The sequence below is a fragment of the Lates calcarifer genome, linkage group LG6 (genome assembly GCF_001640805.2).
Source record: "Lates calcarifer isolate ASB-BC8 linkage group LG6, TLL_Latcal_v3, whole genome shotgun sequence".
NCBI classification, from domain to species: domain Eukaryota; kingdom Metazoa; phylum Chordata; class Actinopteri; family Centropomidae; genus Lates; species Lates calcarifer.
Genome location: NC_066838.1, coordinates 22,702,596 through 22,730,361, shown reverse-complemented (window position 1 = coordinate 22,730,361; position 27,766 = coordinate 22,702,596). Strand labels below are relative to the sequence as shown.

At 41.8% G+C, this 27,766-nt stretch overlaps 1 protein-coding gene across 1 annotated transcript; it reads right to left on the bottom strand.

Moving 5' to 3' along the window:
• Positions 1-280: 280 nt before the first annotated feature.
• On the bottom strand, positions 281-17,091 carry cd34 (CD34 molecule). The gene is made up of 8 exons (XM_018682053.2): positions 16,850-17,091; positions 6,681-6,755; positions 6,149-6,405; positions 5,898-5,975; positions 3,880-3,994; positions 3,698-3,750; positions 3,268-3,414; positions 281-2,200 (listed from the first exon to the last, which is right to left on the bottom strand). The coding sequence occupies exons 1-8, from the start codon at positions 16,929-16,931 to the stop codon at positions 2,009-2,011; spliced, it is 999 nt and encodes a 332-aa protein (XP_018537569.1). The 5' UTR covers positions 16,932-17,091; the 3' UTR covers positions 281-2,008.
• Between the last annotated feature and the right edge of the window lie 10,675 nt (positions 17,092-27,766).

The window sequence follows — 27,766 nt, the reverse complement described above, 5'->3', positions numbered from 1 at the left end:
CTGTTTGGAAAAGACAGCTGGGAGATGTTTTTGCCGCCCCACCCGAACTGTGAAAGACAAAACAGTGTGAAGTGATGTCATTACTACTGCTTATGCAAACCAGCTGTGTGACCTTATGGGCTGTGTGGGATTTAAATTCCGAGTGTGTTAGAGCACAGATGTATGTATGTATGTATGTGTGCGTAAGTGTGTCTAACAGTCTGTTAGAAACCTCATTACTCTTTCCACTCACTCCTCTGATTGACTTTTTAAAAATAAAATGAGGCTGAAAACATGACAATTCATTCAAGTTGTTTATTTTCTGCTTTTTATTTTTTTCATGTTAAATCCAATTCAAACTACAGGGTACTAGTAAAATGAAACAGTAACACTGGAATGTTAGCAATGAAAAGATACAAAATTGACTGAAAGGAGGAATCAATGTGAGACATCCCATTTCTTTGTTCCCATTTGACACAAAAAAATAATAATAAAAAAAAAATCTAATTTTCTTTTGTACTTTACCTCTGGTATGTCTGTAAAAACTGATGTCACCTGAACTTACAGGGCAGGAAAAAAAAGAAAACACAGATATTGGCCACCAGATGCTTTGTTCTAACAGTCATAGCCTTTGAGCATCTTTTTACAACACGTATGACCTGAATCAAACATTGCAAAGTTGCCACAAAGTACATATTTTAGTACAACATAGGCTATGAAATGAAATTCTTTGGCACATAAAATGAAAATCGCAAGTGTGTGTACACAGAATAAAAACAAGACAAAGAGTCACCATACTATACACACTGCTCAATAGGATACTGCTAGTTAAAAAGAGCTTATACAGTATATTGAAAAGAGAGTAACACTGACAAATGGATGGACAGAGCTGACAGTAAGAGGCTCTGTGTCTGAGGCCTTTAGAAGTCTGTTGGGCAGACAGACAGCCTCATGATTTTCAGCAGTGACTATAAAGCCATTGTTAAGAAGCTGGTTAACTTTGTGTTTTATATCACTTCAGTTTGCGGTAGCAGATTGGAGAATTCCTTACGGCTACCCCTCTTCAAGAAAATGTTGTGACTATTTCTCCCTCCTCATCACAGTAACTGGGTGAACCATCACTTTGTCAACTCATTTTACAAAACTGAATGCTTTTCATGGCTAATGTTCACATGCACATTCACCCTCATTCTTCACTCACATGATCGACATCTATCACTCCTCATCAAACATGCCATACAGTACGCACAGTAAGCAAGAAAAGCTTAGATATATACAGTCCATGCACAGTGCAGATAGAAGTATATGTTAACACACACATGCGGGCATGACAGCAGCACACAAACACACATACACACACACGCATTCGCACACCTACATGATCAATAACTCAATCAGACAAACAAGATGAGAGCCCAATGGATTTTCTCTCTGAGAAGTTTGTAAACAGATTTCAAGGCAGTGTGATTTGTCTCCTCTCTGTCTGTCACGGCTTATCAATAAACCAAGGAACAATTTCATTTATGTGCTTATACTGTATTTTCTGGTGGAGGATTTGGTTGAAGCTTTAAACGGGACGACAAGCAGAGACCCCTGCTGGGTGTTGACAGCAAATGGCTGGGACTCCAGAGGTTGCAGTCACCGTGGGAGCCAGCGCTGATAAATTGCTAAAATACACTCTCCTCCCACCCAGAACTGCCCATCTCCTGTCCCTCGACTCCAGCCTGACTGCCGTCAACAACCCAGGGACTGAGCCTTCGTCATCATCAGCATCATTCATCACCACCATCATCGTCATCATCAGACTAGTTTTCCTGATGTTTGTTGAGGCACATAGCCAAAGGAGGAGGCAAGGGAACCATAACAAGAGGAGTGTTGACGCAAAAGACAGTTCTAGTCCCTGTAGTCCACTTTGCTGTGTGACTGGGCAGGAGTGGACTCAGGAGAGGAGGTGAGTTTTCATAGGCATGTGTGTGGATGGGTGTGTTTGTGGGGGTAGTTCCTGGGCTGCAATCCGTTGTAGGCCATTTCACAGCTCGGTGTCTGCTGTCTTGGCAGTGGAGTGGCCATTGGTGGGAGGAGGAGGCTGGGTCTTGGCTGCCTCAGGGGACTCTCCATTTACGCTGGGTTTCTCCTGGGTCTCTGGAGGAGGGTTGAGGGGGGCCACAGATACCAGCGTGTTCCCCTGGTTCTCCTGATCTACTGGATAGGCTTCCTCTGCCTACACACACAGAACAAATGACCAACTCATTATCGAAAGGCTAGATGGAAAATACCTGGGTATCAAGCTTGCTTATTGCAGTTGCGTAGCAGCTGTCACCTCTTTTTTTATACCAGTGTAAAACAAGCTAAAGATAGCACAAATGTGCATATTATTGTGCATTTGTAAACTGCATCAATGTGTACACTGGACATATGAACTGAAGTCTCCATCTCTAACATAGCAGTCATATTGATTCAGTATATTAAAAAAAGAACAGCTTCACTATGCTGATGTGTTTTATGGGTCCTTGGATAAAATATTCAGAAGGCATTAAAAATGAAGCATTTGATTTGATGATCAGACACAGGTCTATCATGCACACAAAAACACATATGTACACAGGTGCACCCACTATCCCCCACACCCTCCCACTATTACTTATAAACACACGCAAACACATCCTTTAATGTGGTCTCTATCATGTGATTTGGTGAGTGGTACAGAGAAACAGCTGCATCTGGCTTCTAGATGAAACAGTAAGCTCTGCAGATGAATAAGGCAACAGAGAGCAGGGTGTGGGTCTTTCTCTGCATATTCTCTCTGATAGCTGGCCAGCAACACTCCCTAATTAAAACACTGGCAGGAATTGAAAAAGTAAGGAAATAGTCCTGTTTTGATTTCAGATGTAGGAAGACATGAACTTTGCCCAAGAAAATCTATGCATAGTGAATCTATAATGACGACTGTGACTGTAGCATATGGTGAATGAATTACATATTTATGAAAAAACACACCTGCAGGTCATATGTTAGGTCACCCAGGTCAGTGTTGTACTAGAATTTTTCAGATGAACAAATTAGAACCAGACATGGTTATAACTAAGAATTATGCAGTGTTTCTGGAGGAAAAAAAAGCTAAATCTATAGTCATTTTCAGTTTATGGGCTGTGATCTGCCAGCACATGTAAATCCACCATCAACATGTGAGCTAGAAAATAAGTAAATCAGGTCCATGGTGGCGACATAGAGTACAGTATATTGTAGGCCTAAATCCATTTTTAGCTGAAAAAGTGAAAATGTGCTTACCAGCTTCACCCCCTTGGTGTCAGTCCTGCGTTGGCATTTTAAGTAACCGATGGTCATTGCAAGGGCGGCAAGCAGACCAGTGACCAGTATTCCAACAAATACTGAGGATCCTGATGATGACGGGGTCTCAACCTTAGTCACACCCAGCTGGAAACAAAGTGAAGAGATGAGATTTTGTTCAAAAGAAGTATTTTGGGAATTCATAGCTTTTGGAATCATACAAAATAATTATGCTCATGTTCGCCTGAGTAGAGTCATCTCAGTCGTCCTTGATGTAGGCTGTAAACAGGCAAACTACAGTAGGTATAAAGCTAAAAGTTCATTTCACTTGCAGGCTTTGCCGTGAAAGACTTGCGTTGCCTTGTGCGTTTGAAAATTATTTCACTTCCGCACTATGGTAATCAGGCTGTAGCATCTAGTGCTGTCTTACCTTCTCTTTCAAATCTTCACTCTTGAGCGCTTCAGCCAAAGAAGCTGAATTAGCTGTAGGGATATTGAATATTAGAAATATTTCAGTACTTAAAAAGCAGGTCTATGCATTGTTCTGCTGCAAAACCATACCACAAGAATGTATTATAACCTTCGGTGTGTGAGTTATCAATATCAACCCACCGTCTTTGCTGCTCAGCCGCAACTCGTTGCCATTTTGGAAGATTTCTATATTACAGGTTCCTTCTTTACGGCACCAGTATGTTGGGTTATTCTCAATAAGGCTTTTAGTTGCCTCCTGTAAGACAGGATTTGCATGTCAAAGGGAGGTGTACAATACATACTTACGTACTAATTTACAATAGCTGTCTGAATTAACTCAGAGGAGCAAGAAACAGTTAATTTTTGGTGTTTTGAAAAACAATCAAAAATTTAACATTTTCAGCGTATAACTCTGTACATATACGGAGACAACAAGTGAATGTGTGTTCCTGAATTTTCCCAGCTGACCATCGGTGCACGTAGGCCTTGTGTATGTGTAATGGAGACAAAAAGCAGTTGGATGGAAAATTTGCAGACCACACCTTCTTTTTCCCCACCTTAACCCTGAGCTATGATATCACCTCATTGCACAACTTCAGGGTTTGTGACTTGGGAACACTCTTCATTTTGTGTAATGTGATCCAGACAGCTCTCAGTGTTCCCAGAGGACCACTATGAGCAAACCCTGAATCCTCAGTTAGTTGGGAGTGGGCCCACAGCTGGACTCTGCTGTAACATCCAGATCTTTGAGGAAGGGTGGAAGACACTCAGGAAGGCTGAGCTCAAATGGCAAAATCACTCCCGTGGAACCTCCTCCTTTCTCCATCTGTCTGTGTCACTTGTGACCCATCACATGTTATTCTCAAGAATTCTACAATGTCTCATATTTGCTTTGCTTGACCTTATGTGGCACTTATGCCTGGAGCTCAGATGAGTTATAGTAGGTTTACACTTGAATAAACCCACTTTAACAACACAAACATCATACGATGCTAAGATAATGTATGACAAAAGAGAACATTGTGTGTGTTTTTAATATTTTGTCATATCAGAATGTCTTTTATAGTGACTGACGATTTACAAAGATATAAAAAGGCATAGTCTGAAGTACTTTAGAGCATTGTTGCTTTATTAAATGTGTTCTATTGATAACAGGCTGTTCTTATATCAAGGTCTTTCACGCCATTCACTCACTCTCATCTACATTTTGAACTAATCATCAGCTGGCTAAGGCCTCCGGCACAGCAGTCCATGTTTAGTTTCATCCTGAGTTGGACAGATGATTTCTGCAGCTGGTCCTGGCTCTGTGGATGTTACAGTAATGACCCACATACAGGCTAACTAAAGTATGTGGATTGGGATCTGACCTGCTGCTTCGGCTCTGTGCACCTGGACTGACATATTGTACAATGCAACAGATAGTTGTATTTGAACATCGTGTGTTTGTTGTGCTTTGATGCATCACCTAACAACTGTGTTCACAATTAGAATTAAACAGTGTAAGAGAAAACTACAGAAAATAAATTTTCTAGATACACAGATATCTAACTCATTGTCTTCCTCTTGTGACAAAACCTGAAAAACACATCTTTGTGTAGTAAAAGACTTATAATATAAAAAAGCCATAAAATGAGGCCACACCCTTGCAATTCCTCCTTATGGACCTTAGAGCGAGGAGGAGTGAGGAAACACTAGCCGTCCTCTTCATTTGTCTCCTGCCAGGAACACAGTCTCAAGATTTACAATGCCTGAGGAATGTCTGAGAAAAGATCTGCCTTTATCAGGGCCATATTTCCAACCGTAACTCTTTAAAACCCATTAATCTTCTTCTTCTCTTTCTAAGTGGAGTAAACCACTTCCTCTGGACCCAAGGTGTTGGGGGCCAGATAAAGGTCTTGGTAAAATGAGCGTGTCACTAGAAGGTAACCGGCCTCAGCTCTTTCCTGTCATTTCACTTTGGTCTTAAATTTTGCAAGGCAAACTCTTAGCAGTTGGTAATTTGATACTGGCGGTGGTTAACAGGGAGGAGACGAAGGTTATTGTTACAAACTGAATGACATGAAGATGGTGGTAGCATGTAGCTTTGGTGGTGGTGGACTGACATCTTAAGAGAATATTCCTCTTTTATAGTGCTATTGTAATGATAAACTCATACTCACACAGTCAGCTGTTGCCACCATAGCCTTGACAGCATTACTTTCTGGGATGTCGTTCTCTCCAACACACTTCACAGTAGGCTGTAGACAGTGAGCCAGGTCAGACAAACAAATGAGGTCAGGAGAAGACAGGACACTTTGCACATTATGGCTGTAACTACAACATCAGCCATCCATTGTAAACACATCCCCCATCAAAACAAATGCAATATATTTTACAGAAATGCTTGAACACGGTACAGGCAGGTACCCACCACCACTTTTTTAACAACGTTGGAGACATCTGAGTTCTCATTGACTGCAGGCACCTCAACGCCTTTGGCAAGGGTGCTAGCAATGGTGCCTGAGAGGTCTACATTCGGGTTGTCCGCACCAATGTCAATGGTTATAATAGTTGCTGGGACTTCAGGACCAGCAGAGACAGCAGAGTCTTCACCACCACCAGCACCATCACCATCACCGGAATCCACAGTGGGGGCAGAAGAGGCGGCTGGAGCTGGAACATCTGTCACTAAGAACACAATCAACAGACAATGCTGTTATACACAAGCACATAATGGATGTATAATGTATTTAACCTTTATTTCATCAGGTAACCTAATGTGTCAAGGTGTTTGTCACTTGTAATGTTACTATAACATGATAGCCTCTCTCAGAATCTATGTAATGGTAGTAATATAGAGTAAAATAACTTAAGAAAAATTCAACTTTGAAATAATGTCTTATCTCCCTGTAATTTCCAGAACTCCTGTGCTAATCTCAAATCTCATTTATCAAGGCTCCTACCAGCACTGCTGTCTCCACCTAGATCGGCTGCAGTTGCGGCATCTGTTACTGAATCATCTTGACATATCACCTCATCTGCAAGGAATGGAGAGACAGAGGGAGAGGGGGAGAGGGACAAAGAGAGACACAGAAATTTAAACACTTAAACTACAATTAGTTATTTGGGGGCTACACCAAACTAGTTGCTTAGTTTTTTTCCCCGTATATTTGTTTACATTTAGGCAAAGTGGCAGCATTAAAAATATCCTGAATTGGCTATTAGAAGTGCACACTGGTGATAATGATATCTCTGTATAGTGTAAGTCACACTGAATCTAAAAATATGTAATCATGTTCAGATTTGACAGAACTATGACTATGACTATGAGTTTTGATGCCAATTGCAGTAACTCCCCCTGGTTCACAGTTCGAAAACCTCTGTAGTGAATCCACCTGATGCACATTAAAGGTTAAAAATGGAAAAAAGAAAAAAAAACAATCCTTAAAATCACACAATCCCACTTATGCCACTGTTCTTATGTAAAAAAGGAATAGTAATTTGGAATGAAATTTCAAGCACACACTTTGAACAGCTTGGCCATGCCCAACCCAAAGATGCCAAACCAATTTGGCACGTGTGCTCAAGGGCTCAAACTAATTAATAGCCACATATGGGCTGATTCTCACTGTCTGCAGCCTATGCAAATAAACAGCTCAGTCAGGAGGTGATGGCCTCTTGACTGCGCATACATCGTCTGGGAGAAATGTTTCTTTAATAATCTTGGGATTAAGTTGGGTGGTGCTCTGACCTTTCTGAAAAAGCAAGGTAAAAAAAAAACAAGAAGCATTTCCCAAATTCCTTAAAGTTTTTTTTTAGTTAAAAGGATTGATGGCCTGCATTGGTTAAATCACCTTCTGAAGTCAAACGTCAAATTTCAGATTAATATTACAACAGGTAAACATCCTTATTAACGTATTGATTTTGTATGTGCAGATAACTGCAAACCCTCTCTCTGAAACTATGTGTTGATGTAGCCAGCAGGATAATGCTATTAGACTGCCCTATTCTATTTTAACTTGTGATGTCTTTTTAAAACCATGTACAAACAAACAGAACTCTACTAGTACAGCCGAGTCCATCACTCCTGCTCCCAATGCTACAGCCATGACAAATAACTGAAGTTGTATCAAAGTGTGGTCAGGCCCAATCAGGGATCGCACAGTCAATCAAAAAGAGAGAACTAAACTAAACTTCACTGTGTTTTTAGAGCCTTCAATTAATTGCCTTCAGCTTGAACTGTCATGTTTAATACTGTAATCATGTGAGACAAAAATGTTTAGCCACTGATTTAACTTCAGTTTATACCTCATAGCTATAAAGATTTTCTTAGGACAAACAATGTATATGGAATGTTTTTAAATCACTTCACTGTCTAAGCAGTTAAGTATTAAGTGCTGACTAGAATAAGCATGATTATTTATGTTTTAAAGCTTTTACGTCCTCAGTTTCTTAAAAAATATCAATCATTGTATTAATGGGTTCTTTTGTTTAAACACACATTACATGCACAGACTCTGTACACATACAGATATATGAACCACACACTGTGAATGCTCATGAATACAGATACATGGACACATATATACACACCAATCTACTCACTTTAAACTGTCATGAATTTAAACTCCGCACTATGCTAGTAGAGATTTATACACAGTAACACTCCACCACTGTAGACAAAGATGCCTCAGACAGCTGTGTCAGAAATCTCACTGTGTTTCCAGCCAGGCCACTCAGCATCAGCACTAAGCCCTAGGACCTCTTGTCTCAACACAAATACAGAGGAACACACATAACACTCCCACTCCATAAACACAACCTTGGTCTCACTCTCCTGAGAGTTTCTGATGGACCCACAGAGCACATGGCCAAAGCTGCAGGCTGTGTAACCTTTGGGTTCATGTAAATCCTGCTCTTCACTACTGGACTACTTCAAGTGGATTTCCTGCCCTGGCTGCCCTCCTTGAACCTTTCAGCCTGGGTGTTCCAGTCTTTGACGTGGTGTGTGGTGTGCAGTCATGCCAAATGTAAAGAACTAAATCATAGGTTAAAGAAGGGGTATGATATGGGCCCAGGATTGTGAGTGACAGTTCAAAAGTGCTGCATTTTTTTGCTTGTGGTTGGACAAAGCAACATCAATTATAAGGCAGATATTTCACCAGCAAACAATAACTGGACATTGGTGGATGCTTAAGGTGCCTTACAGCACCATGCCTGCTTACAGAATTAATACATGTAGCCTATGGCAAATGCTTTGTTCTATCTAGGAAGATTTACATAACCAAAACAGTTATTGTTGTTGCCTTACTGGAATGTGTTGCAGCTACTGACCCAACTGTGCTTCATGTACTTTAACAAGAGAATGTGAGCTACTCCTAAAGTCAGTTACACTGTAAACATATTAGATGTCACGTCCATAAATAAAGCAGTCCTGATCCCTCGGACGATTGTTAAAAATTTCATAACTGACTTTATTGGATTATATATGGAGAAATGGATTAAGAAAGGTCATTACTGAATTGACAACTCTGTACTGGACATCATCATTCACTGCATGAATTCCATGATATAGTTCATGGTTGTTCACCCTGAAAATACATCAAATTACAAAGCTCAGAAAGACACAAACACAAACAGATGTGAGGGTTCTTGGGTTTAACTCTGTGTCAGGTGGTAAACTCTATATTTACAATGGTGGACTCAGGGGAGAGCAGGAAAGAGAGATGATACCGTGGAGAAGACTGTTTCTTACTGAAGTTGTTATGAAAGCCAGATCCTACATTTTTACAACTGATTCTGTTTCCTTCCAGACAACCTCCTCTCAACTCTTCTCCTCACTGGGGAAAAGCCCTCCAACTCCCCCCCCATTCACTGTCAGACACACCCAAACGAGTTCACCAACACACACACACGCACCTATAATCACACAGCGAGAGAATGTAGAGCGCATAACTTTCTCTGTAGGGAGTATAGACATCAGTCCAAAATGCTGACACTATCATGGTAAGACAAGGGAAAACACACACATGCTCATATTTTATGTATATGCTTCTTTAAAGTGTGTTGATCCTAGTGTGTTTGGTTTTAAACCTAGTTTTAGGTCCAATAATGCAGCACCCAGCTTGATTTCAGCACCCTGCACAGACACTTCTCTTCTGCTCAGTAGTTGTTTTCCTTTCTCAGCCCATGGAGCACTGTTATGTGCTTCAGGGGAGGCAGAGATCACAAAAACAAAACTTACATCTATGATTCTCTGATCATCTGACTGCTTGTGTTTCTTGACCTGTTGGACTTATTTTTAGAGATGCTGCAGCTTTCAAAGATATCAACAATTACTGGTGAGTACAAAGTTATCATAACCGACAGAACCGATGGCTAGAGCTATGAAAATAAAACTTAAAAAATAAAATAAAATAAAATAAAAAAAATCTCAGTATGGTCTTGAACAGGATTTTTAACAGCAAGTTTGAGAAACTCTTTTTATCTTTGTGCCAGTGGACTCAGTAGAGATCCAGTTTAAAATCAGTGAGCTCGCCCTCAGCAGAGGCACCAGCATGCTGCATGACTGGATTGTTAACTGCACACAAAGCTTTACCTGTCCTTATCATCTTCAGTTACAAGCAGCTCCAGCTAAACTGATTGTGCAAGTGTGTGTATGTTTGTGTGTATGTGCACTTAAGATATGAGGGTAAATATATTTTGGAAAGTGCTATCTGGTCCCAGTCCTTGCCATACTCATTTGTGCCACTCATGGCTTTTCCAAGTCTAGCTCCCATTGTAATTGCCATCTTTTACCCTTCCTGCTCTTCCACCGCTCAGATTTAAGGTAGGAAATTGTTATTATAATAACAAACATTGTCACACCTGATTAAACGGGTGCAGTTACAGAGTATGAGCAGTTGAGCAGGGGACGAGGCCTTCTTCCTCTCTGGGGAGACTGGGGAGGAGGCCTGGGGAAGGGCAGAGTGGTGCAGCTGTACTAAGTCTCTTCAGGGAACTCCTTCTCTCTCTGCATATGCTATACTGTCAGAGAGCTGTGAGATCAGTGACATCATGCGTAAGAGGGAAAGCTTCAGCTCTAAATCTTTGGACTTGCGTTTGACCTCCACCCAGACCACTGAGACAACACCTTGGCTGTCATAATGAGCCACACCCAGCTCTCGTCACTAACCCATGTCCTCTGCTTACAGATGTCTTAATGTCTCCTCTCACTCCTTTCTTTTCATTCCCACCTCAGCTTAGACAAACAATGCCATCACAAGAGCTCAAGGTAAAGTCAAACCCAAAGGTATCTGTTTTACAATGTAATGAAACGCAGCAAATCCTCATATTTGAGGGTCTAGAAACATTTAATGTTTGTCATTTTTGCCTCATAAATAGCTTAAATGATAAATCAATTATAAACATTTATTTTCTGTTGAACAACTATTCAGTTAATCAAGTGTTTGTTTCAGCACCAGATGACACATGTCTCCTTAAAGGCCAGAACACCAGTTGCTACAATCACAGGAACACTGTCCTGTAAGAACTAGTGTTATAGCATAATATACCTAACTACTGGGTCTGTATGAAAAAATGAAAAGACAAACACTACTGTTATAGACTATACCACCAAGTGAAGTGCCACAGAAACCAACTACAGTCCATGTTACTACTTGCTACTCCACTCACAATATGCAAAAAAATTGTATCCCATGAATGCACCACTCAGGTCCCTGAACGTGAGAACTATTTTTGTTTCTGCACAGACGGGTGGCAAAAGTTGACTTTTTCCACCCTGCCCACACCCATGGTGTTTTTAAACAAAACACAAGATAGTTTTAAAAAAAAAATAAAAAGGAATTAACAACAGGTTTGGAATGTTATCTATGCACATCCTATAACAGGATGTGGCTGTCACAGCACGTGGCATGCAGTGACCTCTGGGGGCTGCAGATAAGTAATGGGGATACAGCAAAGTGCCTGCTCAATGTGATAACTTTATTCAAGCTTAAATATTTCTGTTTCCTCCATGTACTCTTTGGGCCATTTTTCAAAGTCAAGGCAGGAGAAAAGAAGAGAAAAGGAAAGAATGAAAAGGTAGCATGATTGATAGCAGCTACTGACCATTGTTTTTATTCAACCTCTAATTTACTCATTAAAATAGTTTCAGCAGGGCAGTGAAACCTAAAACCTGTGTTTCCAAAACAGTCCATCCATTTTGTTAGCGGATTAGAACCTGGAAACACCAGCTGCAGCACACTAGCTGCTCTCCTCCCTGTGTCAGAACTAGCACTGGGCTTCAACAGCAGATGTCCATGGACCGATTCCAGCCGCTGTTTTTACGTGAGACCGCGTGGGGAGAGGCTGTAAAAAGATATCGAAACCTATGGCCATAAAAAAGCTGGTTCTGATATGACTGAGGCTAAGAAGCCAAAGTGGGAGACAAAGATTGAGAAATAATAGCAATAATCTGTTAGCCTTCCAGATATGGCTAAACTCTGCAGTTTTCACATAGAAAAGAAAAGCCTGCACAGGATCTCACACACTGTTGATGCATGTACACATGTACAGTACAAATGAATATCATGTCCAAACAGTCTTGTGTTTTCAATTAAGAAGTATAAAGCACGGCTTCAACGACATGGTTTATACTGAACATTAATTACCAGGTGCAATTATTCTGGCAGTCAAAGGGCCTCAGCCAAGGCTCATTAAGTGCTTTTATTCCCCAGGGTAAACAGTGTACCCCTCCATAAAGACAGCCCTGTCTGGTTATCCAACATATACTATGGCTTTCTACTGGTGTTTGGCATGGTATCACAAAAACCTTGGATCAATCAGTGTGAGGAGGATCACTGAGCTGTTGCTGAAGTTTTAGTTTCCAGCCAGTGTGAAGAAGCAGGGATGACACAAGAAGCTGAGGGCGCTTCCAAGTTCTTGTTGCGGAATCCACACTATAGTCCTGGGGCCGCTCATTAGCTTAACAGAAGAGGTGATTTCGATCTGAGTAGTGATATCTGGAGTTACTCGGCTTCAGTTTTGCTTGTGCCGCCAAATTTTGTGAAAATGAGGGAGAAACAGGAGGAGAAGGCCTCCCCCCCTTTATGCTGGTAAAACCCAACAGCTGTAAAATTACAGCGGGGTGCCAGGGGAACAAGGAACAATAAGCTCACCAGAATAGCAGTAATTGGAAAAGGAAGATTTGAATGCTAGCACAGCGCCTGCTTTTCATTAAGACTGTTTCACTAGGTAAATATTGTTGCTAGACGATCTATTTCTCCAAGTCAACTCCTTTTCCTGGATGATAATTTAGTTAGTGGCGACAGTGGTTTTGTTTTCTTATCATTAATATGTTTTCTTTGGAATAGAGTCGGATTCAAATGTAGATAATTCAGAAAGAAAAAACACATTTTATAATGTCGCCCCCTTGTTATGGTTTTCATGCTGATGAGAGCTAGCAGATGAGGTAAGAGAACAGACACTTATGACAGGCAGTGTTTTTAGAGTATTTAAATGATTTCAGTCGTGGACTGACCTGGCCCACTCATATATAGAAATCACAGAAGAAAACTGGCAGTTTGACAGAACACAGACTCCAGGTTTAATTACTTGAAAGCTCACGTGGCACCTCAGCCATAACTTTGGGCCCAAGTGGACACACACCCTAGCCTGACATAAGACCACTATCTGCCAAAGCTTACATAAAAGACCCACGCCCTCCAGCAGATGACGTGAATCAAACTTCGCCATCAACGACTTGGGACTGAAGGAATGCTGGTCAATAGCTGAGGGCCATGAGAAAGAGTGGCAATATTCTGCCCATGTTTACATTGGCAGGGTGAAGCTGTCTGAGAAACAACAGCTTTGTACATCTGTATGTAGGGAGATATGGATGGTGAATTCTACTCTGTGTGAAGTCTGTGCTGTCCTTTTTAAAGGCTCAGTTAAGACATTTTCTTACATTTTCTCTGACAGGATTCAAGAGTCTTTTAGTTCTCATATCTCTTCTTCCTTTGTATTCAATTAGCCCTTATGATTTATGCCATTCTGAATGACTTGTATCAGTGAAGGCCACTTTAGTGTGTGTCATCCAAAGGACATCTACTGAGCACTGATGTCTTTGCCAACCCACGAGTGAATATCTTGGTTTACTGTGGTATATTCTAACAGCAATTGTCACAGCTCATTCTGCTCTGCCTGAAACCCTGACTTAACAACAGAAACAGTCATCACAGATGACAAGCTGAAATGAGCGAGACAAGATGTTTTTCCCCCTTCTCCAGAGCAGATTTAAAGCTTGGGTTTTCCCCCGAAATCTTGAGAGAGAGAGGAAGAGAGAGATTTTAACATACTCCAAGAGGCACTGAATGACATCATCCAACACTGCAGTCCATGCCCCTTTCAGCGCTACATATTTGCACAACTGCATAACTACTGAATGACAGCCATGGGAAGTGGGGGTATAAACTAAATCTGTGTTTGCCAGAGTGTCAGCGTGATTGGCCTGCTTATAGATGACGAGGATGTTTGCACTGATAAACACAGTCAAACACATTCACTAATCAAGTGCATCAAAGGCTGTCTCTCTTGCATCCTGCCTTTCATGCACTCTTCTATCGTCTTGCTCTTGTTTTGCCTGAATCAGTTTTTCTAAACTACAAATCTAAACTAAGATGTTCTTCAGCTGCTGATGTTTTAACTGAGCTGTAGATCTGCACAACTAGGAATTATTTACTCTTTTCAGTGATTCAGCTGCAGCCCACAGTACCTGTAGTGCGCCTTGTCTTTGACTAAACTTAATGCTTGATAATGTTCAGATTTGTTCCCCTTAAGCAACATTTTATACCCACTGACTCCATATAATGCCTGTTGTTGGATAAGTGGTAAGTCCAAGGCCTTTGTGAAATTACATTTCTGGTTTCCACGGTTTCTGTGTATGTATATATTCATAGAGAGAAAGAGAGTTTAATGATGAGGCCCTTGTCTTTTTGTACAAATACTGCAAGCATTATTTTAAGACAGGCCTGGGATCAGCTGGCCCATTTATCCACCCTTGCGGGGCTAATGACATCACTGCTAAACCTGATGTGGCACTGATTAAACCTCCTGATTCACAGTGATTCCACTCTGAGAGTAAGAATAACACAAGAAGACAGGAGCTGTGCAGAGGCACGCCTCTCCATTTAGAGGGACTGAGCAACTTGACAAAGAGTCTTCTTCATTTGATCAAGAAGTCATAATGGAGCATGAAACATGACAACGTCTTTGTCCGAGTATACTGACGTCATCAAAGCCAGACCTCTGACCCATATACCACTGAAGCCACATAGTCCTATATTGTCAAAAGAGTCAGTGAGGAGACAGAATGTCTCTTGTGACTTGGCTGTGGGTGCAAAATGTACCAAAACAAAACCAGAAATAGCCACAGAAGTGTGCAGATGATCAACATAGACTTGTACAAGTGGCCAGATGTAGATACAAGAACTCATCACATTCAGTGTATTTAACTGAACTAATTTTGTTTTTCAGAACCAAATGTGACCGTGCCCATGCAAAGTCACACTGTGTCAACAGTGTTGCAGGACTGTGTGATCGGAGGGCTGCAGTTGGATGTGGTAAAGAATTGAGGATTGGTCAGCAGACTTGAGACAACACCCTTGTGATAGTCTTAAAAGTAGAAATCAGGAGCTGTCTGCTAAAACCTAAAACAGGGGTGCAAGATTGGTGCCAATGAAAAATCCAATTTTAATTTATTATAAATTTTGTTTTTTCACGTTTAAAACATGAAATCCCAGTGGAACTCAGACATCAAGACAAACTATGTTAGGCAATATGCAGATATGACAAATGGCAAGGTGGGCATGGTTGTAATAATATAATAATATGGAAATTATTAAAACAAAGTCCTAATTATAGAGATAATAAGACAGTAGAATAGCTGCTTTTTAAATAACAGTAATAGAAAAATAAAGAAATATACATGGCTGATTATCAGATGTGTCTTAAAATGTTGTCCGTGTATTGAGCCTTTAATTTCTTGGCAGGGAGTGCCTGAAGTAATTAGATTTCCATGTAAATCTAATTACCATCTGTTAAGCTGCTGATGCAGACGGTATGCAGTGTGCCTTTTTATTGTGCAAACTACGAACATGTTCCGCCATCTCATAATCTTTTCCCTTTTAAAGTAAACCCTTGATTATTTTCATCAGTCTGGAATACTCCTCCTAGTCTTCCCAAGGTCGCTCCTAACATTTACCGCCCCTGTGCCCATAGATGGGGCCTGATGGCTCTGCAGAAGTCGTTACTCTGGGCTGAACTAGAACTAGTCTTGCTTTACAACTGGCGAGGAGGCAACACCATCCAAGCCATACATCACCCTGCAATTAGCATCAGGCCTCAGACTGATTTGAAGTGGACTGCCCAGCGAGTCCACACACATTCACATGATCGCACGCACAGAGACATTTACTGTTTGAAGATCTACAGGGAAAACAGTGTAGGGAACTATTTTTGCTCTCTGTTGAATCCACATGTGCTATGTGGTCACTTTGTTATATGTAGCACACACGCAGCTCACACACAGTCATATGTACTTAAAGTATCTTTATAACTCACTGGAGACATAGTTATATATAGAGTAGCATGCAATACATAGAAACAATCTGATCCTGTTTTCAATATAGAAATACATTAGAAATACACTCATGTATTTCTAGGCCATCTTGTATGAATGGTTTTTAAACACATTCAAACACATATTAGCTCCACCCAGATGCACTGCAGGATGTAAAGCATAATTATTCTCAACTGCAACGTTCCGCTCCTGAGCAGACCCTTTGTGTCTGCAGTCGCACACCGCTTAACATTCCTCTTTGCATCTGTATGTACCCTCATGGCAGAGCACATCAAAGCAAGCCCTCCAACTACTGTGTAAAAAGTCACTGTTGATGTACACATACTGCATTATGTGAAACTGAATTTTGCCTACTACAATGTCAAAGACTTTCTGAGACAAAAACAAAGGAACAAAAAAGTTCAATTCCACAAGCAAGATGAGACTTTGAGTGGGGAATATAGTGATATTAGAGTAAATTAAAGTTGCAAAAGAAGATACTATAGCCTAATTAATAATTATAAGAGTACTTACTGCTGAGCAACAGAGTGCAGAGCACCAGAACTCCAGCCATCCTTCTCCAGAGCCCATTCATTCTCCACATGGACACAGCCATCCTCTATGGACAGAGTGAGCGCAGCCGGCGGGACTGTGTGTCAAAGTAAAAAAAAGTGTGGTAAGTGAAGGTGAGTGAGTGTAAGGGCAGGGGGAGTTGGGAGTTTCCTGTGAGGTCTGAGTGAGCGGGACAGACAAGCAGGATAAAGCCTGGGTTGTGTTCAGTTGCTCTTTATATGGCCCCACTCCTTCAGCCTCTCTCTCTCTCTTTCCACACCCCTTTTCTAACGGCCTCCTGTTAACCCGTTTCCCCCAAAGCAACAGTCCCAGTTCCCTCCCTTGTCTTTGTGTTTGTACACATGTGCAGCAGGCACCACAATGAGATAATGAGATGTTAGTGGGTAAAATCAGGCATCTGTTTGTGCTTTTTCTTTGTTGTAGTTTTGGTTCCTGGAGAAAAAGTTGGCTGTCTTTCATAGAAGTTTGCACAGTTTGTGTCACAGTAGCACAACTGCTTCTGCAGTGTGGGGGCTGTGGGTGCACTTTGGGAAGGTGATGCTATAGTAGACAAGGCACAAATACAAGCTGTTCTGATGAGCTCTGTGCGTGAGAAGAAAGTACGCTGACTCCATACTTATAGACTCACAAGTCCTATGTAAATACAAATTTGAAATAGAAAATCTCAACACAACAGACTTCAGGCTGGGACTTTGCATTTGCAGAAAGGTGTTAAAGATGTTAAGTGTGTCCTAATTCTCTTTTTTGAAGATGCACCTGGTAAACAGGAAGCACTCCTCCTGCCTTCTACATGTTGCGTACATAGCTCAGAGGCCTGTAAAAGCACATGGCGTCACACACAACGCTTGGCCTCAGTTTTTGTGTGTCCCTGGACAGATTACTAACAGCCTTTTAGTGAGTCATCCACCAAACCACTAAAGCACATGTGCACGCTTACATGTACTGTACACGCCTTTTTCTGTGCTGTAACACACACACACACACACACACACACACACTGACATCACTGACAAAACACACATGCTATTTCGTAATCACACCACATCAGCAGAAAGTGACAAACTGTTGCATTGATGTGCAGTGTGCTCAAGGAGTGTGATGTTGGGTGTTCACTGTTCATGTTCACACAGAGATGTGCTGTTCCAGAGATCCGGGCAGGCCACATCTGGAATCACTGCAGTCCCACTGCTGGGTTTTTGAGGACTGCCTGGAGGCTTGCTTGTCAAACAATGCAACCATATGAGACTGAACTGAGCCAAGAGCAGGCTGGTGTCTGGGAACGGGGGGTCCTCCCGGTCACCTTGTATGTTTCAATCCAGATACTTTTTAAAGTTTGCTGAGGGCCACTTGAAATTACATTAACAATTAACAAAAGTGACACTATGATTTGACAGGTCTAAAGTAAGTTTTAAATGTTCAAAAAGGTTATAAAAAATGGAAAACAAAATCGACTTGTGATCCTTTAGAAACTATTTTGGACATAGAATTTGCAGTTATACATTTGCAATATGAGTAGTATACAGGGGTTGTAGGTTTTAGACAACTATTAGAAATAGTTTCATTTAGAGTAAAGGGCCACTAAGCTGAACCAGAATAAACTGATTAATAACCATTACACCATAACTTCTCTCCTGGTTTGATTATTTGTGGAAGACTGTCTTTGTGTGGTATGGTTATTTGAATGTGAAGCATGTGTCTGTTGACAGCTGAGGAATCCTGATGAGCGAAGTCTAGCGGGGGGCCATCTCTAAGGGATTTTACTAATATCTCTTTTTTGCCCTTCCTCTTATCCTTATCCTCCCCCCTTTTAGTTACCCTCCCTATCTTGCCATTTGACTTATTTTGGTTTACATGCACAAAGAATCTCTGTGCAGCGAGGGGGGCATTGCCAGGGCATCACGAGGATCAGCACATGGCAGCAGAGAATCTGACCCTCAGGGACCTGCTTAGTTTCTTCTTCCTTTTTTTAAAGGGAGGTTGCTGTTTTGTGAGTCTTAGAGCCAGCTGGATAGAGCCATCATAGGAGCATGACTGACATGTGATTGTAAAGGCTAACAGGCATAAATATGGGGGTAGCACTGGTTAAATTAGAAGCTCACATTTTGCTAAAATGCATGAATTTGAAAACCCTGCAAGAGATCCGGGGGCCAAGTTATTGCTGTTCCCAATAACAGTCCTGCTGGTGGCCTTATTTTCCCTCTTCTGTCTCTCTGCCCGTCTTTATTCTTTATCCTTCTGTGCTGCAGCATATAAAAAAATCCTCTGCTGAATAATAGGAGAGTGCTTTTTCTACAGACTGCAGTAAAATAATAGTGTCTTATGTCAACCTGCCTTTCATTAATTTATAACAATTCTTAATACTTGTTAACAACCAAAATTTTTTTCAGTCTTTGCTTTGCTGATGGTTTTAATTTGTTGCCGTTTTTCACTGACAGCCAAGAAAAAAAGAGCTCAAAGTGCGGTCATCTGGGACAGTACAAGATGGCATCTGTGCAACGATAATGAAATCAGTTTGTTAGATAAAAAATGTCAACAAACATTTCTAGAAGTTGAGAGGCTTTCCTGCCTTCCTCTCCATTAGTGGGACTGGGCGTAAAACAGGAATCTCAGTGCAGAGGGACTCTGTTGGAGAGATTTCCCAGGCATGGACATCGGTGATGATTTGACCAATAGAGCAGAGGAAACAGTGAAAAATCCTCCACCTCTGTGTGATGACACCACTGCTGCTTCTCTATTCAGTCTGCTGGGCTCCTCTCCTTCCTTCATCATCCTGTTGACCTACACATCTATCGCCACTCCTGCATCTAAATTCCTCTTCTGTTTCCTGCCATTCTCTCTGTGCACGATGTGTTCTAACAGCCAGGCATCCACCCAGCCCTGTGTGTTCAGAAGTGTGCCCAGTGATGACCCCCAAAACCCATGAAAGATAAACATGGAGATGTATTTATATTCAACCTTAACCCTGTAGCTTGTGCTATCTTGATGCCCTGCCTTTCATATCCGTTACATAAGACCGTGTGAAACGTGACAGACCTGGCCGAGTGTTTCCTAATCCTAATAGCGGGGCAGCACCAGAGTCCAGTCTGTCACAGAGGGAGCTGTATGGAAAGAGAAACACAGGAAGATGTAGTGGAGGCAGCAAAATAGCGTAACACAACAGCCAGACCTCTGGCAGAATACTCTGGAGGGCTGATCAATGTGAAGAGCATATCCCACACTCTCAGGTCTGGGGTAGCTCAAACATGAGAACAATGAAGACATACTATGTTAAGAGGAAATCTAATGGTCCTGGGTTCAGTTAGAGCACACCAGGCCGAGCAATTAAAGTAAAGAACTTGATCCCAATTCACAAACAAAAGCTTACCCAAAAAAAAAAAAAAAACCCTAGACAGAACAAAGCCTGCAGGAGCAGCAGTGGCAAAGACAGCTTTCCAGGACATGATGTCACCTTAACGTTATCTTGACACCAGTGACAAGTCCTATTGCAGAAAGCAGACTGCCAGAGGAGACAGAAGCAAACAGGAAATATAACAGAGACCTCTACCTCTTTTGTTATTACATCATATTCTAGGAAGGCCAAAGAATGTTTCTGTGTAAACACAATTTTCACACAAAATACTGTTAGATATGTGCAGCAGGAACAATAAACTGAATATTTGATACACAGTCTTGATAATCTTGTGCAGAGTCACAGAAATTTTCCCTCTCTTATTCGATTACTCCTGATATGCATGACCTGCTCCCTTTAATGATTGAGAGGTCTGCGTCGTCATACTTTTCCAAAACACAGCGCACAGTGCCAAAAATCCTCCCTTTCCTTCTCCTCCCACCTTTAACTCTCCTTCATTCTCTCCAATGCCTTGATCCCACACAGATGTTCTTCTTTAGCACTCCCCTCTGGTAGAAGCCTACTCCTATTGTTCATAAAATCAGTCCCATGGCACCAACCGACCCAGCCCAATGCGCAAAGTACGCATGTTACGTGTGCAACGGTTTCACAAGTCATGACAGTCATGCATACTCAGACTTGGACATGTATGATCAGATACATAACACAACAAGGAAAGTTAATCAACATAGCAACAATTGCAACACTTTTTGGAAAATCCCAGTTCATGTTAAGAACAAAACTTAATGTCCTCTCACACACACTCCCCCTCGTCCCTCTCCCCCGTCTTTGTCTCTTCACAACCTCGTTTTGAGTCTCCTCTTTGTCCCCACCTTCCTCGTGTCCTTTCCCCCTCCTTTTTTTTTTTTGAAAAGGGCAAACTCTACAGGCCTGTAACTCGCCTTAATTGGCTCTGATTGGGTGGCTCGGTAGACATCTTGAAGTGATTTATGCTCAAGGTTGAGAGGATTGTGAAGGTTGGGAGTGCTTCGGGTCTCAGAGATACTCAGTTATAACCTCAGGAGCTCTAAATCCCTGATCCAGATTTTTGCTGGAGTGTATCTATTATGGGTCTATGCATATTGATGCAGAAGATGCACAGGAGAGCCCTTGCAGAGAATGAGACGAACGCATTTAGCACTTCAAAAGGCAGTTCACAGCTCATATTTCACTACCACATATTTTTGATTTGTTATTCCAGTTTTTGCAATTATATTGAGCAATCATTTATTAGTCCATAATGTCAGTTACATAACTATTCTGATTTCTATTTGCCACGACAGAAAAAAAAAACAAAAAGGGTGAAAAAGAAGAAGAACGAGGAGAAGAAAGGCAAGAATACTACCATATAATCTTCATCAACACTGTTCAGATTCTGGCATTCCTTGCTATGATGTCCAATTAGTAACCAAACGTGGAAACATAAGCTTTGAACTCATTTGGTTAACTTTCAGGACTGTCCTTTCATCCATCACAACTGAGAGGGACCACAGAAAATGAAACACTGCTGTTTGCAGGATACCAGATGAGAGCACGCCACCATAGTATTGGCATCCTGTAAATACATAATAAACTGTGTGTGTTCTGGCAGCACATGGCCAAGATAGGGTCTGTGGGATTAATTCATTAGAGTGCTGGCTGCCCAGATGGCTCTCATTACGTCTATCTGTTTGATTCATCTCTGGAGTACTTTCACATAAGTCAAACTGTCAGCAATAACAGTGGTCTTTCAGTATAAAACTTGGTAATCCAAGCCAGTTGTAACATTTTTGTCAAAGATAGGTACTGACTGATATTATTGCCTCTTGGGACCCCATTAAAATCTACATAAAGTTCAAACAAATTTGTTGAAACAGATGTTTAAATTGATTTTTTTAATCATTAATCTGTTTTTCCATGAGTTGAAGGTTCTGACTTTTATTTTTTAAATAAATGAATTCTGAATGCAGGGACATGGAATATTAATGCTCAAGCAATAATTAACAGTAGTCTAAACAGCTGCAAGTTCATGTTTCTTGAGTGGGGTGCTTCATTTACTAAGGAAATTTGAGTACAAAGCTATTCCAAACATAAACCATGAGATGGCACTATAAGACCAGAGTTTTAAAACCATCTCATGCTCATCACACAAGGAGGAGATTTCTGAATGACTCAATTCTGCACTCTTGTGGCAACGGGAAAAACTAAAGATCTCATGTAGTGTTACGTTTCCTTGATTCTGGTCATAGAAAACACATGGAATTGACTAATGCCATGCCGCGAACCTGTTAACATGTCATAAATTGGGGTAAAGATGAGAGCCTCAGGAAAATATGAGAGCATGAGAGATGCATGCCAAAAAGAAAGAAAAAAAAAACACAGTATTGAGAGAGACCTTGAAGAAAACTAAACTAAGCCAAAGGGTGAAGGAAGATGGCAAATAAAAGAACAGTCTCAGACAAAATGAATCCAAGATCAGATCAGACAGCCTCCAGACTTTTCATTCAATAACTCACTATAAAACATCTGTAGTGTTTTTTGGGGTATGGAGATGAGTGGATGAGGTTGGTGTGTGTGTGTGTGGATGCGTGCCTGCACGTGTGTGTGTGTATGTTTTGAAGCAGGGAGCTATACACCTCACCCCAGTCGTTCTCTGAAGTGTTGCTCTGGGCTTCGTCGGGAGACGCTCAGGTCCTGCACATCAAATATTAATTTCACAGAAACTCCTAAGCCTTAAATAATTCTCAAAGAAGTGTGCCGAAAGCGAAGCCTTGCTATCCCAGGCACGTTTCTTTCTGGACAATGGATTCAAGGGAGCATGAGGAGGGAGACAGAAAATTGGGGGTGGGGTGGGGGGTGGCTGAGAGACAGAGAGAGAAACAGTGAGTGGGAATTGGATCTCTTGTACTGGCCCATAACAGATGGCTTGCTTTAAAAGGTATCAACTGGATATACAGTGTGCAACAGGCAATGTTTAATGACAAAAGATTATGTTAGAGGAGATTAAGTGTAGTGTAAAGATTTAAACACGTTGCTTTAATGACAAATAAAGATCATGAAAGTCAGTGTTACATCCCGGTTAATAACCTTTTGGACATTTTAACAACCATGAATGGTTTAGAATAAACCATTCTGAAAATATCTGATGGATGTTATCTATTGATTTAGTGTGCTAAGTCTTAATTTCAAGGTTTTTGAAAACCTACTTTTATTCTTACTCAACAGGCTCAGCGTCTTGTCAGTCTGTGTGATAACAACCATCATCTGATCTCATCTGATCTGACCCTGCTCTCATCTCGGCCTTTATTCCAACCACAATTACACCATACCGGATGGATGATCTCGCACTCATTACCCCTCCATATCTGAGACTCTGACTGAACGAATCTGTCCCCTCTGGTGAGTGTGTGGCAGGTGGTGTGTCGACTTGGCCCCCCGCCCCAGTCCTCGGCCCTGGCGCGCTGATAAGAGCTCAGCGTGGAAAATCAGACAGCGGCGCTCTGGCCTTTCAGAAGCGAGCAGGAGAAAATGAGCCATGAAGGAAATCGGAGGTGATTATCTTTATTATCAGCCAGGGGAGTAACCGTGGAAACGGCGACCTGTGGGGGGAGAGAGCGATGCACAAGCTGTTCCAGCAGCCTGCCGATTGGCCCATACAAGCTCCAGTGGTAATTAACATCTGCATATGCAAACGAGTGCTCCAGCTAGGGAAATTTGGCAGGCGTTTCTCACCTGCACCCTGCGCCTGAAAGCAGCAGGGTAGTTGAGTTTGTGTCACCGCATGTGTGCGAGTGTGGGTACACAGGGTGCACAAGAACACACACAAAATCAAATTATGTGTGTTTCGTGACTTCATATTCATAACACAACCCTGTTCCTGGGTGCACTTGTGTATTTTAATGTCCCTGTGTATTTGCATACCTGAAAAATACTTACGCCTGCACTTTTTGGAAGCACAGTTGGTATGGGTGGACCAGGGGCACTGGGTCGAACAGACGCCACCCACCTCTTTGTTTTTGCTGTGCAGTGCTAAAAGAGATGAGGCCACACAACAGGAGTCTGACAGTGGGCCTGCTGGGAGAGCCTCATTACCATCTCAGGGAGCAGGGACAAGTCGCGTCCAGAGAAAGACACTGATCGTCAGCCTCGCTTGATAGGGACAGTCACACTTGAAGAACTTGTTCTCAGCAAATGTCACTGGGAAACTTTTTATATGCCTATGCATGTGTGAAGCAGTTAATTAATAATACATGAACATGTATGTTTGGATGATTCCCAGGTCTTATCCTGCTGATTATGCACCTGTTTGCTCATGTGTGTGCTGTTTTCAAACATCATACTATTTACTGTATGTGTGACTTGTGCGTATGCATGTGTTTGTGTATGTGAGGTTAACACATGCTACTGAACGAGTCTCTGACCTGTGAATTATGCAGAGCGCCCACAGACGTGGCCAGCGTGTGTTGTGCTGTGGAGTTCTAATGAGAGAGGGGCTAGCGGGCGGCAGGCGAGACGGGCTGCAGAGCACACTGAGAATGACAGCTCAACAGCAGGAAGCCAGACTATAAATAGAGCCCTGCGCTGAGAGCTCATGACACCTGGATTCACATTTGTTCGCAACTTCCCTCAGACCAACTCTCACCACCGCCATCCGCATCTTGTTCTTGTCTTCTGTTTGGCTTCAATGCTGCTTCTCGCATCTTTTATCTCTGCACAGCATCTCTTCTTACTTTCACTTTCTCCTGCTCAGATGGTCACGGATCTCGGATTGTATCACAGCTCTCTTCCTCCCACAGGCCTGCTTTCTCTCCTTCTCCCATTTCCTTCATTTCATTTCACTCATTTCCTTCATCACCTCCAATCAGTTCAAGCTTAACATCTAAAATTAACATTTTAAGCTGCCATTAGTCTTTCCAATCTCATTACATATACAGTCGTTTGTGTGCTCCACAGTTGTCCTAAAACTACTAAAAAAATCCCACATACTGTCCTGTATCCTGTAAAAACTCACTAGTACTAAGAATGTGTATTATTAACACGCAACTGAAAACCCAAAAATGTAATATATACTCCTGTTTGAGTAACACTGAGCCCAGCTGTTTTTAGGAGATTATCTACGTTTTTTTCAAATTATAGTATATGTTCATGACCTGTTTTTAAAGATTTATGTCTTGGGTAAGGATGTATGAACTTGAGATAGACTGGGTAAGTCACAATGTATTGAAAGACTGACTCAAGCTAGATTTGGTCTTTTCATGGGATTTGACAGTAAGAAAAATATTGCTACCCCTATCCTTTAAAGTACACCCACAGCTGTTTTTAAGCAGAGTCTTTAAGATAGATGACTTGCATGCAAAGGTCCAAAAGATAAATGGAGTGCAGGCACAGTCCGGTGTAAAGCACCTGACACTATCCCACATTCACCCATGTACTCATCAGGAGCAGCTCTGGGTTTTTGCTCAAGGACACTGGGAGCTGTTGTCCATAAATACAGTATAACCTATGAGTGCTTGTCAGCTACAAATGTAGAACAATAGATGGTAATCCAAAACCTTTCTTAATAAAGTGACAGGTATGAATTACAAATCCCAGATGCAGTGGTTTGCCTTGCTTTGCTTTAAGATGATCTCAAACGGATGCAAAAGGAAAACAAAGACCTTTAACGACTATCAGGATCAGAATGAGAAGCACTGAGGACCAACAAGATGTCAGGGATTGTTTCACTGTGAAATTAATACCCGACTATTCTTCGAAATGGGGTTGAAGTCACCCCTGGCATCCTCTTTTGCCAACTCACATTAATTATTTCAGAATTTGCCTTGTAATCCAGGCTGAGAATCCTACCCAGAACGAATGGGATGTCAGCTTTATGCAACTACTTGTAAAGGCATTACAGGGCGTTAAGTCCCACGTGGATTTGAATTGGTCCCAGCAGTACAGGATTAGAAGCGGCGGGGATTAGACCTTCCCTAGAGGAAATACAGGGGAAGGGGTGGCCAAGGGACTCAAGATATAGAATACATATTGCTTGATATACTGGCTCCATCAAGAAGTTGAGCAGCATTGTTTCCACCAGTGCTCCAACCTCAGGGAACTGCATCCGACTACATCTTTTCATTAGTGTCACGCAGAATGAATGAATGACCACTCCTCTGAGCAAAAGTGCCTACCAATATATAATCAGTTGAATCTGCTTTTGCCTCAGGTATGACAATAAATATTCATGTGCTTTTCTCGCAGTGCGGATGATGAAAATAACGAACAATGACAATATGATTGCTATTACAAAATAATCTTGTAGAGATGCAGTGCTCTGCTCAAGGAGTGATGATTGATGCTTACATGTGCATCTGAATCTCATTCCTACTTCTCCCTGCTCACTCATCTGCTTCTTTCTACTCTCTAATAAAAGACAGGTGAATTCAAACAGTGGACAGTTATAAAAAAGTAGGAGCCTGTGCTTCAGTGGTCATCCACAGTCATCCTCTGAGGAATCACTGACCTCAGGGCCATTTCACTCCAGCTAAACACACTGATCCAAGCCTCCATTAGCAACCTAATGTGATTGCATCCCCTGTGGTGGTGTAGAGAGGCCGCGCCCGGACTGAGCTAACAGACTTGCATGAAGACAAACGATCACAATTCAGCGTGTTACAGCCGTGGGTTATTCTGTTAGCTGCTAGCCAGGAAGTGAGTGGGAAATAGAGGATCTCAGGATGAACCCAGAGCTATAAGGGATGGGAGAGATATGACCTGTGTCTCCCTGGCGCCCACATGCTGTGGGAGTTTGGGGATGTGCCAGAGAGTCGCCTCAGGACAGGAGGTTTTCAAACTGTGAGGTGTGCCTTCAGTGAGGCAAACATACGGCATGAGGTGAAAGGGACAGGTATATGCCAGCGTTCAGAAAACAACAGGAAATTAGATACTGTAGTTTGGCCCGGTTATCAACACACTCAGCGGAGGCAGCAGTGATCACACGCAGCTAAAGATGGCGCCCAACTGCCATAATTTGCGTCAAAATCGTACTCCTTGGAGTCAGTCAAACACGAACACACAGACACATTACGCACATTTTTATATTCATTATGACTTACATTTTCCGGTGACATCACTCTCATCTGCTGTGCACCGCGAGTAACGTCCATAAGCGACTTAGAAATCATCGAAAAAAGACGCTCCGCATAGCTCCAGATCTTGCCTGAGAATCCTCATGTTGTTAAGTTTTCCTCAGTATTCAAATATTCCAGTGATAGTTAGCTGAACAACTATGCTCACCTTGCAGACAGGAACTGCTAATTCGGCATACTGTTCATTTTGCCAGTTTACCAATATGTGAATAAATTTAGGCTAAACACAACAAAAGTTGTACCAGGTGTAACAGGAAGTGACGACCTCTGGACTGGTCTGAGTACCGGGTACTAGTAATGTGTCTTAATGACATTAAGACATAATTCTGCCCTCTCTATTTGTCTAAATTGGGAGTTCGTTCAACAAAAAGACATGAATACAGA

What these genes read in the sequence shown, in the direction of transcription:
- cd34 (XM_018682053.2), bottom strand. Translation starts at nt 16,931, where the DNA reads ATGGCTGTGTCCATGTGGAGAATGAATGGGCTCTGGAGAAGGATGGCT. An exon ending in AGGTGGAGACAGCAGTGCTG is followed by an intron (nt 6,406 to 6,680) that starts GTAGGAGCCTTG and finishes TTGTGTTCTTAG; the next exon opens with TGACAGATGTTCCAGCTCCA. An exon ending in GCGGCTGAGCAGCAAAGACG is followed by an intron (nt 3,751 to 3,879) that starts GTGGGTTGATAT and finishes ATATCCCTACAG; the next exon opens with CTAATTCAGCTTCTTTGGCT.